Below are 19,041 nucleotides of genomic sequence, written 5' to 3'. Positions count from 1 at the left end.
AGTAGTGTTAGTATTGGTACTAGATGTAGAAGTATATGTAATAGTAGTGGAAGTAGTATTAGTGGTATAGTAGGTAATTAAATTTCTTTATGGTACTCCATTATGGGTCTTTAACTGGTTTTCTAATTTTGATTATCGGGTCTTTAAAATTAAAAGGAATTTATAAACACGAATAAAACGCGTGGCGCGAAATTATCCAGGCGTGTGTAAAGTATTGTTGTTTCAAATCAGTCGACGGGCGTTACTGATAGAAGAAAGTCGTTTGTGCGCTAAATTTTTCTGTAATAATATAATGTGTGATGAAGAGGATTCACCGATACACAATAGGGAAAAACAACAGAGAGATGATTTAGATTTAGATTCGGCTTTGGAGAAACAAAGGAACATTTTCTTAGAGGAGTTAGAGAACAGGTTTTCGAGTATTTCGTCAAAAAAGGCTTCTTCCGATAGTTCGTTTACATTCAAGAACGAAGGGAATAAAATACAAGTCGAATTCAACTGTGCTAGAATAGATGGACTAAAACGAATAGCTGATATTTGTACTTTTAGCCCTGATCTAGTGAAATCCACTGCAACTAAAGAAATTGACGAGCTAAAACAGAGAAATAAACTCTTAAAAATCGCGGATAAACATGGCTGGGACACTGTCCGCGAGTACACTGACAATCCTCTTGCTGATAATTCTGAAGACGCAGCTAATCTCAGAGCAGCCATCGCGCGTGCTATGCGCAATCGAAGGTTTAATCCCTATCAGCGTACCTCCACAAGCACAGTTTCCTCCGCAAATCAACAGCAGAAAGCTCAAGGTCCTTTTCGGGGCTTTCAAACAGGATATGAAGGAGGCATGTCTAAAAGGTTTGGGACAGGATTCTCGCAGACGAGAAGAGCCGATGTTGGCCCCTGCTTTGCCTGCCACTTGCAAGGCCACTTCGCTAGACAATGTCCATATGTCCAGAGGAACACGGTCAGAAATGTCCAAGAGCTCACCACAAGAACGGGAGAAAATGCAGACTCCATCAAGAACGACTCTCAAGACAGAAATTGAAAAAGTTGAGTATTCTTTTTCCGATACTATACGTACTGTTCAAATTTCACATTGCGAATCTTTCGATTCAAACAAAGACAGTTCATTTACCACATGCAGTTTAAAGAAAAATTTAGACTTTTGGCGTAAAGAATTGAAAGTTAATACCTTTATTGATTCTGTTATTGATAATGGCTATATGATTCCTTTTGATTCTGATCCTACACCTATATTGTTAAAGAATAACGCTTCTTCGTTGCAACATTCGTCGTTCGTTCAAAATTCAATCAAAGATTTACTGGGAAAAGGCTGTATAAGACAGGTTCAGGAATTGCCTTTTTGTACCAATCCTTTGTCTGTGTCTGTAAATGCCTCGGGGAAAGAGCGGTTGATATTAGATCTCAGACATGTTAATCAATTTATTCATAAATTTAAAGTAAAATTCGAAGGTTGCAACGAAGCTTTAGATTTTTGTAAACAAAGAAACATGATGATTAGATTTGATCTCCGCAGCGGTTACTATCACGTTAACATCCACGAAGATTTTCAAAATTTTTTAGGTTTTAGTTGGGTAATCGATGGAAAACAAACGTTTTTCCTTTATACTGTCATGCCATTTGGACTGTCAAGTGCCCCCTAACTGTTTACCAAGCTTCTGAGACCTCTGGTCAAATACTGGAGATCCAAAGGCATTCGGATTATTGTCTATCTAGATGATGGGTGGGGTACGGACACCCCTTCCGTTTGCAAAAATACAAGTTACACAGTCAAGAACGATTTGATTAAAGCAGGTTTCATTATTAATGATGAGAAAAGTATATGGACCCCTTGCTTCATCTTAGAATGGTTAGGATATATATGGGACCTTCAAAAAGGAAGAATCGAGATTCCTCTTCATAAAAAAAGAGAAATTACTATGTTTTCTTCGCAGTTTCTGTCAGGCAGCACAGGTTGCACCTCTAGAATATTGGCTAAAATAGTAGGAAAAATTATTTCCATGTCCTTCAGCTTAGGCAATATTTGCAACATTATGAACAGACATTGTCAATTCCTCATAGCCAACAGGCAATCCTGGGACTCGTCCATCTTAATCGATAATCAGACAGAGGAAGAGTTGAGATTCTGGTTAAAAAACCTCAATAGTCTGCCATTCAGAGCGTTAACTCCTCTAATTTTGCAGGAGCCGGTGTATTATTGAGTTCAAAAAACGAAGTTGCCCATTGTATGTTTTCAGAGCAAGAGTCTAAGAGTAGCTCTACATACAGGGAATTAAGAGCGTTAGAGTATGCGATTGAATCTTTCTCTCATATTTTAAACGGGAAGTTTGTGAAAGTGTACACTGACAATCAAAATATTGTTAGGATCGTAAACAAAGGAAGTACTATACTTGAGCTTCAAAATTTGGCTAGAAACATTTTCGATAATCTAATGAAGTTTCAAATTCTTTTAGAAGTTTCCTGGATTCCTAGAATGTTTAATTCGGAAGCAGATTTCTATAGCAAAGAGTTCGACTGGGATGATTGGGGTGTTAGTCAGAATATATTTAAATTCCTCAACTCCAAATGGGGGCCCTTTGATGTTGATCGTTTTGCGGACACTTCAAATAAAAAGGTCAGCAAATTCTTTTCTCAGTATTGGTGCCCCCGTACTTCCGGAGTCGACGCCTTTGCCTATGACTGGGCAGAAACTAACAACTGGTTAGTTACCCCTGTTTGTTTAGTGCCAAGAGTAATTAAACATTTGATCGCGTGCAGGGCATACGGTACACTGATCGTTCCTAAATGGAAATCGTCGATTTTTTGGCCTCTTATAATTAATTCTCAAACTGGAAATTTCGCATGTCTAGTAACGGATTTTATCGAATACAAAAATCCTAAAAATTTCTTTGTTGCCGGTTCAGCTAAAGACAGCATGTTCGCAGTTTCACCTTTTGTGAGTGATGTTCTGGTTCTGAGAGTAGATGCTAGACAAAATTAAATTACTCAAATGCAGTCAGCGGGAATACTACTACTACAACTTGTCACGATAATTTAACGCGATGTTTATGTCTATATACCATAAAAAAAAAAAAAAAAACCGTTGCACGTGTATAACGTGTATTAACAGAAGGTCTCATCATCTAGATTGTACTAGATTGTATACTCGATGCGTAATACATTTTAACACAATAATAAATGTAGTACACAGGCGATCAGTACTATCAACTAACATAGAGTTAATTATATTCATTTCAGGTATTTATACAAATGTTTAAAAATTAAAATATTAGCAAAACCGTTTTTGCATTTGAAATACGAATTTTACACTGTTGCTAATTAATTAAGGTTTTTTATATTCATGAGTTGCCATCAGCAACATCTGTCTTTGATGTTAATAGGATGTAAGATGTATAACTTTATCGGTCAATATTGTTTTCTAGGCTGATTTGTTATGTTCGATGTTTAATTACAAATGATTTAGCCGAAAAACTTCTCCGGTTAGTTAGCACTGAGTACATTTAGTTAGTAATGACTTAGCTGATCGACATTTAGTTAAAAACTAGAGTTTTTGCCATCAGAACGGTAATGTTATTATAGCTGTTCTTCGACTACTTCAGCTATAGCGCTATTGGTTACGACGACGTGAAAAATGTTTATTGTCGCGGTGGTCCTATGATTGATTCCCGACGAGGTCATCCTTTCCCTTTTAGATGCTGAGAGTGTTACGCTTACATCTTTTAAGCATTGAATGTTTTTCACTGATAAGACTGTTATGCGTTATTATTACTTAGCGATGATTGTTTTCCCTGCTTAGAAAGTTATGTTTTATATCATCTTAATAATGACTGTTTAAGCTGCAGAGAATTTTATTTTTCTTATTCAATAAGTGATAACTGTTTTCGCTGCTGATAACGTTATGTTGATATTTAATACGTGTAGTTATGTTGAGATCTGCTAAGCGATGACTGTTTTCGCTGCTGAGAATGTTAAGTTGATATCCATTAAGCGATGACTGTTTTCGCTGCTGAGAATGTTATGTTGATATCTGCTAAGATAGACTGTTTTCGCTGCTGCTGAGAATGTTATGTTGATATCAGCTAAGCGATGACTGTTTTCGCTGCTGAGAATGTTCTGTTGATATTTACTAAGCAACGACTGTATGTTATGTTGATATCTGCTAAGCGATGACTGTTTTCGCTGCTGAGAATGTTATGTTGGTATCTGCTAAGCAATGACTGTATGTTATGTTGATATCTGCTGAGCAATTACTGTATGCTATGTTGATATCTGCTAAGCGATGATTGTTTTCGCTGCTGAGAATTTTATGTTGATATTTGCTAAATGATGACTGTTTTCACTGCTGATAATGTTAAGTTGATATCTACTAAGCGATGACTGTTTTTGCTGCTGAGAATGTTACGCTGATATCTAATAAGCGATGAAGGTTTAAGCTAACGAGAATGTTATGTTTCATATTTACTTAGCGATGACTGTTTTCGTTGCTGAGAATGTTATGTTGATATCTACCGAGCGATCATTGTTTTTTGCTGCTGAGAATGTTTGTTTTCGCTGTTGAGAATATTATGTTGATATTTACTAATTTTATGTTTGATATTTATTCAGCGATGGCTGTTTCCGATGCTGAAAACGACTGTTTTCGCTGCTGAAAATGATTGGTTTTCGCTGCTTAAAATTTTATGTTGATATCTAATACGTGATGACTTTTTAGGTGTCGATAATGTTATGCTGATATCTAATAAGTGGTGACTGTTTCAGCTACTGAGAATGTTATGTTTGATATTTACTTATCAATGATTGATTTGCTGCTGAGAATAATATGTTAATATTTTTCTATCGATAAGTGTTTTCGTTTAGTATTTCTACTTTCAGAATCTTCATTCTTCCAAACCTTGGACGAACATAAAGCGTTTTGAAAATCATCCTTTACCCGGTAATGCAGCAAAAAGGATACCGGACATTGCCAGATCTTCAAAATCCAAGAATACCAGGGCAAAATACGATAGCTACTTTGAAAGATTTGCATCGTGGTGTAAGTCTCATAAATTCAAATATTTACCCGCAGAAGACACAACTATTAGTTTATTTCTAAGTGATCTTATAAGTAAAGGTGTTGGACATTCGGTAATCGATGGATACTATTATAGTATTAAGGGGAATCACCAATTAATGTTACTGACATGCAATCCTTGTGATAGTAACTTAGTTAAATTGGTTTACGAGGGTTACAGAAAAACAGTTTGTGAACCAGTCAACAAAAAACAACCAGTAACTGCGGATATCATTTCAAAAATTGTTGATAAATTCGGTGGAGATAACGACAATTTGAAAGACCTTAGACTTTGCACCATGTGTATTCTTGGTTTTTCTGGATTTTTCAGATATAGTGCGTTAAGTCGTCTGAAAATGAAAAACATAAACTTTCAAGAAGATTACATTTCTGTTAATATTACAGAGAGTAAGACTGATCAGTGTAAATCAGGTTCTGAAATATTGATTGCTAAAACTCAAACAAAGCTTTGTCCGGTGTCTTGGTTATTGAAATACATTGCTGCGGCCGGTCTCACTTTTGCTTCAGATGAATTCATTTTTACTAAAGTTAGGTATATTAAGAAGACCGATGAATACGTCTTAGCAGACACTTCTACCCCTTTATCATATTCAAGAGCTAGAGAGATTTTTCTTAGCGCTTTAGAAAACATTGGAGAAGATAAGTCTAGCTTCGGTTTACACAGTCTGAGAAGCGGAGGTGCTTCCGCGGTAGCAAATATTGGTGACGTTGTGGACGTCAGATTGTTAAACAAGCACGGTAGATGGAAGTCTAGTTCATCTTCGGACGGGTACATTCATTATAATATTCAAAACAGATTACAGGTTTCTAAACATTTAGGGATTTGAGCCTTACACTTCTTTTTCTTCTTTGTTCTCGATCAGTAACGCACCGCATTCTTTGAAACCGTCACCAGTGTTGTTTTCTTTTCTTATCACAGTATAATCAAGAAATGTTTTATTTTCGGACGAGCGTAGCGAGGGAGAAAATAAGAGCGTTGATCTACGGGTCGCGGGATCGTGAGTTCGATCCTCGGGCGGGCCGCATGTTCTCCGTGACTATTTGATAAACGACATTGTGTCTGAAATCATTAGTCCTCCACATCTGATTCATGTGGGGAAGTTGGCAGTTACTTGCGGAGAACAGGTTTGTACTGGTACAGAATCCAGGAACACTGGTTAGGTTAACTGCCCGCCGTTACATGACTGAAATACTGTTGAAAAACGGCGTTAAACCCAAAACAAACAAACAAACAAAAGTAGTAGTGGTAGTGAAAATAATAATAATAACAGCACTAGAAGCAGTAGCAACAATAGAAAAACGAAGAATTCACTCATTGTATACCGTGAATTACATGAAACTTTAACTTATGATCCATCTTTATTTTAAAAGATAAAAAATAGAACATATAACACTCTACATGTCTCTGGGGTGGCAGCCAGAACAGTCTTGCTTTTCAAATGTCATTTCAATTTTCTAGGCAAAAAAGGATTTTATTACTTTTGGGAAATATGTAATTTTAGAAAGTTATACAAAGTAAATACATCAGTATGAAGTTTGAATGATAACTCTCCCAGAGATATCTTTATGTACCTTACCCATAGCGACAGCAGGTCGAACTATTTTGATGCTAATAACTGCATGACAATCTACTCTGCTGCTACTACCTGCTGAAAAATCTACTCTGCGTGAAAAGCTGTTTTGTACATCACCGATGTTATTACCTGCTTGAAGAGGCTAATTTGATGACCTGCCACTACCTGCTTGAAAAACTATTTTCTGCTACTAACTGCTTGAAAATCTAGTGTGCTGCTAATACATACTTAAAAAGCTATGTTGATGCTAATTCCTGTTTGAAAAAAAAGTTTTTTGCTGCTACTATATGCTTAAAAATCATTTTGCATGTTTTGCAACTACTTGCTTAAAAGGCCGTTTGACTTGTTTTGCTACTACCTGCTTAAAAAGCAGTATAGCTTATTTTGCTTCCATGCCTGTGCGAAAAGCAATATTTCTGCTACTACCTGTCTGAAAAGCTATGAGGCTTAGTTTTCTGCTACTATCTGCTTAAATAGCTGTTTTACCTCCAATACCTCCTAAATAATCATGATTCTAAAATACTCGTTGACCACAACTATCAACATCAATCACTACTTCATTAATTACTATAATAATTCAACAAAGAAAGTACTTCAAACCAACAAAACTATTGCCCAATTTTTAAGAGTTTCTTCAAACACCCAAACAGAGTAAAACATGCCTTTGTCAGCATTTGGTCAATATAAACAAAGACTCAAAGTTCAGAACTAAACTCGCAAAATAAACATGGATCATAAATTACCCGTCTATCTACGACGTAACCACCCCTGTGTTAACCCCCGTGTTTTCAACTACTGCTACTGCTGCTAGAACTAGTGCTACTACTACTACCGCTAAAACTACTATTGCTACACTAGCATTACATGCGATCATAACTACCCGTATCAACACCACTACCACTTACTACCGCTATCAAGACAACCGTTACCACTGACGACACTACCGCCACCAACACTAAATACTACAATTTCTATTACTACCACAAATATTACCACAATACATTTTTTTATTCCCACAGTCACTAACACTGCTACCTCCATCACCAACAACATCTGCCACTACCGCTACTAACTACCACTTCTATTACCAATAAACCCCTACCACAACCACCACCACCTACTACCGCTACCATGTCAACATTTCCACTACTAACAAAAACAACAAACAACCACTACTTCTACACTACTACAACTAATACTTCTTCTACTACAACTTCTTTCAAAACTACAACCAGCACTTCTGCTGCTACTACCACCATTACTAAAACTAACTCCACCGCAAACAGAAGCAGCTACAACAATAACAACAACAACTACTACTACTGCTACTGCTACTGCTACTGCTACTGCTACTACTACTACTACTACTACTACTTTTGCTACTACCTCTACTACTACTTTTACTACTATTACCACTTTCACTACCGTCACTTCTACTATCACCACTATTTACACCATTACCATCACTACCCCATCGCCAGCAACAACAACTGCCACTACTAACTACTTCCAACACTTCACCTGTCCCGACCACTGCCACCTACTACCGCTGCCACTGCCACTGCTACTCTGCTACTGCTACTTCTACTATTACTTCTGCTACTATGACCATACCACCACCACTACTTCATCATCAAAATGTAAAACATACAAGGGCAAGTCATGTCTTCAACGTGAATTTCGAAAAGGAAAGAAAACTGGACCCCTGAATAAGTATATAAAGTAATTAACATAACATTTATGTAAAATCATCCAGGAAACGATATAAAGCCTCATGAAAACTGACAACATGGCTGGTCTGTGTCGCTGATGATGGTACATAAGCATAAAATATTTACCTTACAGGTAATGTCGATGTGGTTTTTGTTGGCCTTATTCATTAATGTAGACGTAAAATGCATGTAAAATAGTTCCAGGTAAGATTAAAGTGACGTTGTTGGTCATGATGTAAGTACATAGATATATAATAAAGTTATTTACCAGACAGGGATAGGGTGACTTGGTTATTTGTTGCAGTTTTGTCGCTGTCCGTCGCTGTAATGGTGAAGACTGTATATCCTGGTAAAATAAAGTTTCATTATTATTATTATCATTATCATCATTGTTATTACGTAAGCTGGTTCTGTCATTTATCATCTTATATTTGGTGTGTTAAAAGAAATCAAATGTAAACTGATGGCGTACTCTGCTCATTATATATTCTGCAAAATACATGCTATTGATAGAATTACTTTCACGCCTTAATTCCGTTCCAGATCGGTCTTTTCTCTGATGGCTTGAGAAATTATAGGACCCCCTTTTCTGACTGACGAATCGCGATAAATCAATGAAATCTGGTTGTTAAGTATCTGCTAATTTCTTTCTGTTTTAAAAATCCTTTTTCATTTGCACAGCAACAGTATCCAAGAATTCCGATTTATAAATATTAAATAAATAGGTTGAAATAGTAAGAAATATTCTGCCACATGGAACGACCGGCCCGATATTTGCACGTTCAAGGTTTGAAAAAATATTTGCTAAAATATGCAATAGTTTGTAGCTAGCTGTCACAATTTACTAATTCATCTTGAATCATATTTCAATATATCAAGTAGTTCTAGCCTTTTACAGAAATCTACAACTAGCGTGACAAAATTCCTGGTATCTGTGACAGTAAAAATTGTCAGTCATATTTAATCCGTTTGTGATAGGATATTAACATGAAATCCCTATAAATTCCGTACAAACCCTCAGGTACGTTGGCTTCTATCTCTGTCGTAAACGTCCCAGAAAATTCAGGAGAATTATCGTTAACATCTTTTACGTCGATGGTTGTTGACAAATTTGCAGAAGAATCTCTATCGCTTACTCTAAAATTAATAATTATAATTCTTTAAGTGTTCTTCGTTCATTTTTAACAATCGTTACCTTTAATGAATATTACCTTAGGAGTAGATCGACAATTGAATATAAAAAGGTAATCAGTTAAAGAAGTTACCATTCATCTTAACTATTTCGAACTACACCCAAATGTTGATAGAATTGTATACTTTAAAACCTTTTGTATGTTTTAATGTAGTTAATCATGTATCACATATTTGATGGTAAGAATCGACACGGTTCTCACTGAATAAAATTAAGAAGCATGACCAAATATAGTGTGTTATTTGTAACAAAAGCTGCAAAAACAACTCTGCAAGTAGTCTTATTAGCTGTCCTTTTGTTGTATATAGGCGTTAGACAATTTATTTTTTAAGTTATACAATCAACACTTCAAATTGTCTTTTGTAAAATTAGTATAGACTTACTTCTGATTTTTGTACTTATTTTATAGCTGCATTATAAAATGTGTCGTTTTCTTATTGTTTATATAAATTTGCTTTTGCTCTGTTGTAATTTTAAGGTGTATTTCCGTGCATAAGAAAGTACACATTGTGTGATGCAATTAGATATGGGTAAACTGAACATGAGTTGGATAACCATAACTTAAAATAATGTATGTTTAAACTTTACAGTTTTAGGGATTTAATTCTCGTTATAATATTCAATTTTGTTTGTTAAGTGTGCTTTGTGTAAGTGAAATGATTCCTGCCAGGATGGCCTGGCGAAAAATCATGGTTTTACGGAAGAAATTTACCAAAGTCTTTATGCTTAAGGCCGCTATGTGTAAACATTTTAAAGCAGTTGACCCATAATTATATATATCATTTCATCATTCTTGATTTTAACGGAAGGTCATTTCATTTATATTGTACATCCGAAGAATGCCGAATTGTCCTACGGAATTTACCGAATATCAGTACGGTTCCCCTACCTCAAATAGCACTAACGTTTTTCACTTTCCAGACTCAATTGAATCGATATTTTGGAGAGACAATTACCTTTCAGAAGAAACTACTAATGGATGACCATTTGAAGGTCTAAATTGTAATTAACTTTGATAGATTTTAAGGAACAAGAAGTATATCTTTAATAAACGATTTCGTAGTGAGTTCTTTATATATTAATGATATTGTGTTAGCATTTGAATAGCTATGGAGTGTTCTACATTACACCACTAAACGGTTTGTAAACATACTTTAGTTCTCATGAATATGTTTAAGTTAATATTTGATCAATAATTACTAGCAACTTACTCTAGAACTATAGGGTATTGAAAAACAACTCCATCTTTCTCTGCATCGAAATAATCATTAACAACACTATCTTTAACCTTTAATTCCTTTCCAGCTATTTCGAACAGCTCTCTTGTTGCTTCCGCCTGTAAATAATCGAAGTATACATAAAAGATTGGCATTAGAACAGAAAAAGTGGAAATTGGGGCTAATGTCGATTTAACGGTAATGCGAGGAATAAAAGACGGTTAATATTGTTGAATAATCATAAGATACATACACTATTTTGTACCAAATTAAATGTTTTTCATTAGATATCACGTGAAATGTACATCACAGAAAACGTTCACGATTTTGTGTCGTCAGAAAATCCCGGTGAGAGATGTAAAACAAATTATCAAGTTGTAGAAGTTGATAAACGATAACATGAAGAAAACGGCGCCCAAACATTTAAAAACATGTAAAGCGTTGACACATAAACTGACGAAATTGACGAGCGACAACAAAAGCAAAGAAAAAAGTATAATTTAAAAAGTTGGAAAATAATGAGTTTGAGAAAAAAGAATTAGAGAAATCAATGTAATGGTGTTAAATTCATTGCATGAAATTATTTTTAGCAAAACAAGAATGTGTGTACATGTACAATTCAAAAAAGTGTTTTCTTTTTACTTTTTAGTATTTTTGTAAAAATGAAAACGAAATTAATTTAAAACGTTTTAATGGAAACACTCTTTATAGCAAAATTTCACAATGATGAAAAACGTGTACTGTCATACAAGTTTTATTGAATTAAAACAAAGGATCCAATGTATAATCTTTTCTAACTTTTGTTAAAAATCATTTGATTTTCTTAAACAGACACGTATATACTTACTTCAACATTCTCAATGTGAAAGTTACACAACTTCAGATACATATCAACTATTTCAAAATTTAGAAATTACTTTCTTTTGCTAGCAATAGTTATTTTAAAATCAAGGCTAAAGCAGTTGGTCATGTGAGTAATATGTATTTTATTTTAACCAGTCGTGTAGTATTGATATCTCTTATGCGTGAGACAAAACAACAACGATATAATGCTAGACAGATCAACTTTGATAGTATTGCCTTATGGGTTTTGACATTTTGTAGGCACTTGTATGTCTTTGGTTTCAAATTTGTTTTAGCAATATTTAAAATGCAACTACCCTGCAAAGTGCCATATATCACTTGCCTGATATTTTTTTAGATATCAGATCATTGACCTGATATCAAACTTAAGCTCCTCCCATATTGACGGGCTAGATTTTACATCAGTTCCCTACCAGATTGAATTTTATTACGGAGTACAGTCTTAATGCTGCACGACATTTTTCAAAACAGATTCTGTAATCTGAACTAGTACTTGCCTTAACTATGCCTGTCTTCACTTTCATCGCACAGACAATAGTACTAAATGACATCACTGGGGTAACGTTCATCATGACATCTCAATGTTTACATGGAGCGATTTTGTAAAGGTTTATAATACACTTGCATCTATACTTATACTTGATTTATGCCTTATTTGAGGCATCTATTTTTTTAAGTAGAAGCAAAAGTGTTTGTGTTAATTACAATTCTTGGAACAGTTTACAGACTCTGTTACTGAGTCTAGAACTGGAAGTGTAAATTTCAGCGCTTGAAAAATGTAGTTGCCTGAGTGGAAATAAAGTATGTTCTGATTTATTCAAGAGGATAAGTTTTGATTTTTACGCAGGCCAGTTTTTAGTTTATTGTTAGATTTTTAAAGGAGTATCAGCAAGTGAATTAACATTGTCTCAGTTGAATTCATTATGTTTGCCGTATTGTTTCGTTCAGATGTTTCAGGAACGGGTGAATTTTCAAATCCGTAAAATATTAATTTATTTATTTCTAGCTTCAGAAGTCAATTTGTACGAAATAAGAGATGAGAACATATGTTGTTTAGGTTATATAAGTGTCATGGTAAATAGAAAAACAGACAACTGTCTTTCGATATCAATGTTATCAGGCTTGGCAAATATGGACGGATGGACGGAAGGGGTTCGGTGAACCTTACTTCTCGCAGCCTATATCAACCTCGACCTGATAACATTGATATCAAAAGACAGTCTCTATTCATCAGCAGGCACGCCCTTTATATACCAGCTGTGAGATATCTATTCATAAACAAAATTTTGAGAATATAGCTAATAAAGTAAAAGGTAGCTAGTAGAAATGACTGTAGACTTACACTTGCATCCATGTTGAATGTTAATGTTGAGTCATCGGTATCTGCATCAGTGGCTGTAAGTGTAAGCACTGTTTCGCCTGCTTGAATTGTTTCTAGTAAAGCGATAGGGTGGTCGTCGTCTGCAGTGTTCGGGCTAGGCTTTACAAACTCTGGAGCCGCTGTTGTAATGTGCAGAAACGTTTCACATTATTTTGTGAATTGGCATACCAATCTTTATAACTTTGTATATGTAAAAACTTGTTAATTTACAGTTTTACTGGCTAACGTTTGATCAGATGTGCGCCTAGCATTGTCGCCAACAGAAATTCCGTGCATTAAAATCATACTGAGCCAGGCAAATCTTGTTCAAAATTAATCCCGTGCTCAATAAACTCGTCTAAACCTACATTTATAAAAATGCAGCTTTGTTTGAGACCCCAAAATAGTCTATTTGAGATTGGAGGGGTGGAATTATTGTTTAAGCAAAGTCATCGAAATATTGGTAAATGGGTTTAAATTAACCTAAGATGACCCAATCCTGGAAAGTGTTCCTCTCATTGCTGCAACGTAAATGTCGAAACTGTTCAAGTCTCCCTTGCTTTTCAAAATACAGATTAAATAAAGACTGTAAATCACGACATATATAAACGATTAGTGGGTACTGAGATACCTGGTTGAATACAAAACGTATAATTCTACACCCAAAATAACATATCAATTGAGGTGTATGTGATTTGAAGTCAGCAACCTGAACCAATCGGCCACTGAAGTCTCTAAAGATTTTTACTTACAGTTTCACTTCTACAAGTCCAAGAAATCTCAAATAACTGACAGAAGAACCATTTTAAATCCAAAGGCCATTGTGCGAGTTAGAGTTAGTAACCCGATATTTCGAGTTAGTAAGTCAAAATTTCGAGTTACGTAAATCAGTTTCGAGTAAGTAAGTAGAAATTTCGAGTTACGTAAGTCGAAATTTTGAGATAGTAACTCGAAAGTTCGAGTTAATAAGTCGAAATTTCGAGTAAGTAAGTCGAAACTCCGAGTTACGTAATTTCGAGTTAGTATATCGAAATGTTGAGTTAAGTATTTCGGGTTAATGAATAAAACGCACCTGGCACTAATGCTCTTCCGTAACCTACACAGTCACGGAGTTTCAAATATTTCAAAATTTGGCTTTTACTACATTATTCTAAAATATTTAGAAGCCAAGTTTTAACGGCCTTTAAAACTGTAACGACATTTTTATTGATGTGTTTAAGCTTAGCAGAGTATTTACTATGCATATGATAAACACAAAGAAATAAATAACTTCTTCATTAGGAACTATAGGTTTTTAAAAAAACACTTAAATACTGATAAACTTACCACTGTAGCACGATATTTTATTTCCGTGCAGTCTGATAATGATCTGCACTGTTCGCCATTGAGTCAGTATCCTTTTGGTAGGCACCCCTTAAAGGGCTGGTCCTTTACAATGAATTTTCGGTTGAAAGAAACGTTATTTGTTCTGTCTGTACATTTTGATAAAGAACCCGTTTTTACTTGGTGTATAATGAATTTTATTTACCAGGTGCTACGTCTGTAAATGTTATCGTCAAAGTCAAATCCGCATGTAAACCGTTACCACCATCATGTGTTGCTCTGAAAAACAAACTAAATGCGCATACAAAGGAGCTGGGAAAACCATGATTATTGGTAATATTGTTAAGTTGTGTTTTGAACGATCGGATCGAAAACTTGCATCTTCTGAGAAAACAAATCAAAATCCATATTATTTTGTCTAAACATTTGTTGGATCAAGGAGTGAAAAATGTCCAAAAATGGATTTTAGATTCTATTATTATGCTTCAAAATGTCAAAATGATACTAATGAAAAACTAAGAAGTGTTTCGGTTTTATTTTTTTTTTTTTTTTTTGTTTTTTTGGCTTGCTTTATTCTGTGTATAGATATGTGTTTTATATGAATTTGAATAAAATATTTTTCAGCGCAGCCGTATATAGAAGGGCTGTTATTTCTCGCAATTTGCAAATAAAATATGTATGAAAATCCTTTGGCAACACAAAACAAAGCAAAGCAAAATAACAGCATACTCAGTTTGACTAACTTTGTTTACAAGATGTAGTAAAATGCGCAATAACCCCTCACGCTCCTGTCTCTCCCCAGTACATCGGCCTAAACGGTAATTTATCATAGTGTGACTGAATGAACTCAATCATCCTTAAGGATGTACGAGCGAATTTTTTCTAACGTTAAGAAATTTTTCATATCTATAACGGCAAATAATTTAGATGTTGTTGGGTTTAACGTCCCGTCGTTGCAATTTAGATCATATTTCCAGTTTTGATGGCGGAGGAAGAACCCAGGTGCTCCTCCGTGCATTATTTTGTCACAGACGGGCACCTAGGTAGAACCACCGACCTTCCGTAAGCCGGCTGGATGGCTTCCTGACTTGAAGTTCCACGCCCCGATTGAGGCTCGAACCCACGTCGGCGAGAGAGTGCTTTGAACATAATATCTAATTTGAAAGATGTCTAAACAACAGAAAATGCAAATTTATTAAACTGTTAAATGTATTCATGAAAATATCGGTAAACACCAATCGGAATCGAGGCTAAAGTAAGGCCCTTCGAGAAAACGTCATTTGGAACAAACGCCTACGGTATGCTAGGAATATGAAAGATACAGCCAAAATAGGAACTGGCATAACAAGTTTTAAGAAGATGTTATGTGTTTTCTTTACTATTGCAATGAGATATTGCCATATTCAATATGCATATACATACGTATTAACAATTCAGTCTCATTTGAGACTTAAAAGGTAAAATGCGCCTAGCTGTCAATGTAGTTAAATAGATATAGATTTTACAACCTAACAGACGCGAGAATGAAATGAAGCCATATTTTGGTATTACCCTATTGCTATAACATTTTGACGCTGGTTGAACTCATTTGGTTTAAAATAGATGAAGAAATAATCTTTATCGATGCTTCAGCAGGAAAAGGTAATATGAAATAAAGGCATTCACATTAATGTTGTGTATTTACACACATAATTGATCAAACCCGATAAACAGAAAAAACAAAAGCCTCGAATTGGATTTTATTATTCTGTTTACTCGTTTAATACATTTCTATATAAAAAGACATACATGAACTATTCTCTGTACAAACATTTTATATAATTATATGCTTTGACTGCATGATGATAAAATTATTTCATTGTGGCTATGTCTTGGAATGTTTTAATTCATCTTGTTTTGATTTCATCATACATATAAAACTCAATTAAGATCCTACATGATGTGTAATACATAACGAAATGTTTCAATACCTAACTGAAAAGTAATCAAATGGATTTACTCCCCTGAAAAAAATGCTTCGCGCAGGTAACTAAGATCCTGCATTGATTTGCAAAACGAAAGTATCAGTTTTTTTACTAAATAAGTTTTCTCACCTGACCACGACTGTGTAGGACGCCGCTGTTATTGATCCTTGGACACATGTCAGAACTGAATAACCAGAAACAGTGAATCCACCACCAGTGGGAGACTGAGATTCAAGGCTTAAAAAAGAAGTATTCCAAATTACAATTTACAACTATAATGATGATATATTCTTGCATCTATTTCAGGAATTTTCCTACGCAAACATGGATAAACAGTTGAAATTCGGTATCTCAAACTCTAACGCACTGAGCGTTTTACTTTGAGATTACCGAAATTCGACTTAAGAATTGTATTTTAGCACGTGTTTTCGGGACGTGAAAATGTCTTCGAGATAGCATAACTTTTGAGATAAACGAGTTCGAGATAATGGTTTTCAACTGTATTTATATCAACCCTTCAAAATAACTGAGGTAGTCTTTCTTATGCTTTCAGAGCAATTTATATATTTATGTCGCGTCATTACAACCAACAAAAATAATTTATTGAACGAGTACAAAACATCTATAGCGATACAGAGGTGTAAACTGTCGTCGTTTTGCTTTTTTTCAAAACTAAATAACAAACACAAATTATACCTTCGTTATGTATATCGACACTGTCATGTTCGTGGTAATTCAGATTCTCTTTCGAGTTTTTCACCTTTGCTTCAGTTAAAAACTATTGCAATGGGACAGTGGAGACTTATTGTCAAAGATTTACAGTCTCATGCACTGCAGTATACAGTGCACATTTGCGGATACAAAAACTTGTCCATAATATGTGTATGAGACGTTAGGATTGCACGAAGAAATGCAGACACAGCCTTTGATTCTTTTGCCAACAAATGACAATCGTGATAATGAAAACGTATTAAGATATAAAGTTTTCTTAAGACCCCTTCCACTTGGTTGTGGAAGTAGACTGAATACAATTCAACCTCTTGAGAATACATATATTCTATAATTGGTGTAAGAGACCTGGTCTTCTGACAGACTGTCACGTTAACTTCCGTATTTAATAATAATCCGTATATTTTCCATTCCATGTAGTATACAATAGCCAGTGCTTATTGAGTGATATTTCAACCGATAGACCTGAAGGATCAACATTTCTTTGAGCATAGACCGGTCATGATTTGAACAATGTTGATAGAGGCCCACTAGACAATGGTACAGGCCAAATATCTTTTATCAATCAAGGGGACAAAGAATTATTAAAACATTTTCATTTTGAAGCTTCATTTCTACCTCGTCTAAGTGGTGCATATACACTAAATTGGATTGTATAATTTAAAAACTCTATAACCTTAACTGTCCCTGCGAAATGAATACTTTGGTTGTTACTGCGGATGAGCATTTCATGCTTACCAAGCGGGGAAAGACAAGGTAAACTGGGTAGGAGATCAACTTGTTTTTCCATTGGAAAAAGATAAACTACGCGTGCCTATACTGACGTCATAATTTTACGTCGTATTCTGCTGTCATAGAGTATGAACGATACTTAATTTATAATAGCTTTTAAAATCTTACAATAATATCAACGATAGGCAAGAAAAACGATCTAACATGACTTCTTGAATAAGGCTGATGTTCTTCCAACCCTCGGGAAAGCGTAGATAATTCCATATCATGCTGTCCTTCGGGTTTTGAAAACCTTGTCTTACACATGTTGTCATGTAAAATTCTTATGATACATGTGACAAACGCCAGAAATGGCAGGTGGCTGATATTAACAAATACCGAACTTATTTTCAAATACTAGTACGCAATTTTGTAGCATGAGAAATTTTGCAGTGTCTTTTCCTTCAGTATAAAGAATATTAATGAAAGCTACAAATACCTCAAGTATATTTTAAGAATACATTTAAGCTTTAGAAACATTTGAGATACCGACCCTAAATTTTTTGAACTGTTGCATAGTACTCGAGTAGGTAAAGCACAATTAATGCATCTTGAAGCAACTAACCCTCACATCGTTGTGCGAGATTTTATAAGATTGAAACATTTCCTATATACAGCTTTATGTCGCATATCTGATGTTATAGCAATGTAGTTTTCATCGTATTCTATTAAAGGTTGTAAAGCAGCTGACAAACAGTAACAAATGGCTTCCCTAGCATTCAGTTAGGATTCTGGGTAAAAAATAGGGTATTTAACGGCGAATTGTCTTATATACTTGTCTTGCATGCGATGTAAGTCATCGTTAGGCTATTTTCAACATCCTATAGACAAACTGTCAGGGAATTTGACACCACTTATTATACATTGACTTAAAGATAATTTTAATGGATTTTAAACGGATGTATTTCAAAGCGCATACTTTAAGGACGGATAGGGTGTAAAAAATCAATTTTGTATGTAAAGTATCAAGGGAGAAAATAAACGACCATGATAATCAACACATCTATCTTATGCCAGGGAACAGAACACCACTCACTGTACACCATCTTACTTTACACCATCTTGGAGGTATTTTATTGAAATCTAACGTTCTCATCCCAAAGATAGGTACCTGTACCTTAATACATTCCTTGAACGAGGGTCTGTGGGTCCGACCGACGTTCTCCAAGAAGGCGTAACGTAGGAGATTGAATGATCTATCACATTCATGCCAAAGGTAGCACATTTGCCCTTAACACATTTG

At 35.0% G+C, this 19,041-nt stretch overlaps 2 protein-coding genes across 2 annotated transcripts; one reads left to right on the top strand and one right to left on the bottom strand.

Moving 5' to 3' along the window:
• The first annotated feature begins 277 nt into the window (after window positions 1-277).
• LOC123546311 (uncharacterized) lies at window positions 278-5,004 on the top strand. Its single transcript, XM_053529394.1, has 2 exons — window positions 278-1,049; window positions 4,894-5,004. The coding sequence occupies exon 1, from the start codon at window positions 293-295 to the stop codon at window positions 1,043-1,045; it is 753 nt and encodes a 250-aa protein (XP_053385369.1). The 5' UTR covers window positions 278-292; the 3' UTR covers window positions 1,046-1,049; window positions 4,894-5,004.
• A 4,309-nt stretch (window positions 5,005-9,313) lies between these two features.
• Window positions 9,314-19,007, bottom strand: LOC128550508 (cadherin-4-like). The gene is made up of 6 exons (XM_053529715.1): window positions 18,916-19,007; window positions 16,428-16,535; window positions 14,540-14,613; window positions 12,994-13,151; window positions 10,782-10,906; window positions 9,314-9,515 (listed from the first exon to the last, which is right to left on the bottom strand). The coding sequence occupies exons 1-6, from the start codon at window positions 19,005-19,007 to the stop codon at window positions 9,329-9,331; spliced, it is 744 nt and encodes a 247-aa protein (XP_053385690.1). The 3' UTR covers window positions 9,314-9,328.
• Window positions 19,008-19,041: the final 34 nt, after the last annotated feature.

This window comes from Mercenaria mercenaria, chromosome 18 (genome assembly GCF_021730395.1).
Source record: "Mercenaria mercenaria strain notata chromosome 18, MADL_Memer_1, whole genome shotgun sequence".
NCBI lineage: Eukaryota > Metazoa > Mollusca > Bivalvia > Venerida > Veneridae > Mercenaria > Mercenaria mercenaria.
This window is presented reverse-complemented; position numbering and strand designations above follow the sequence as displayed.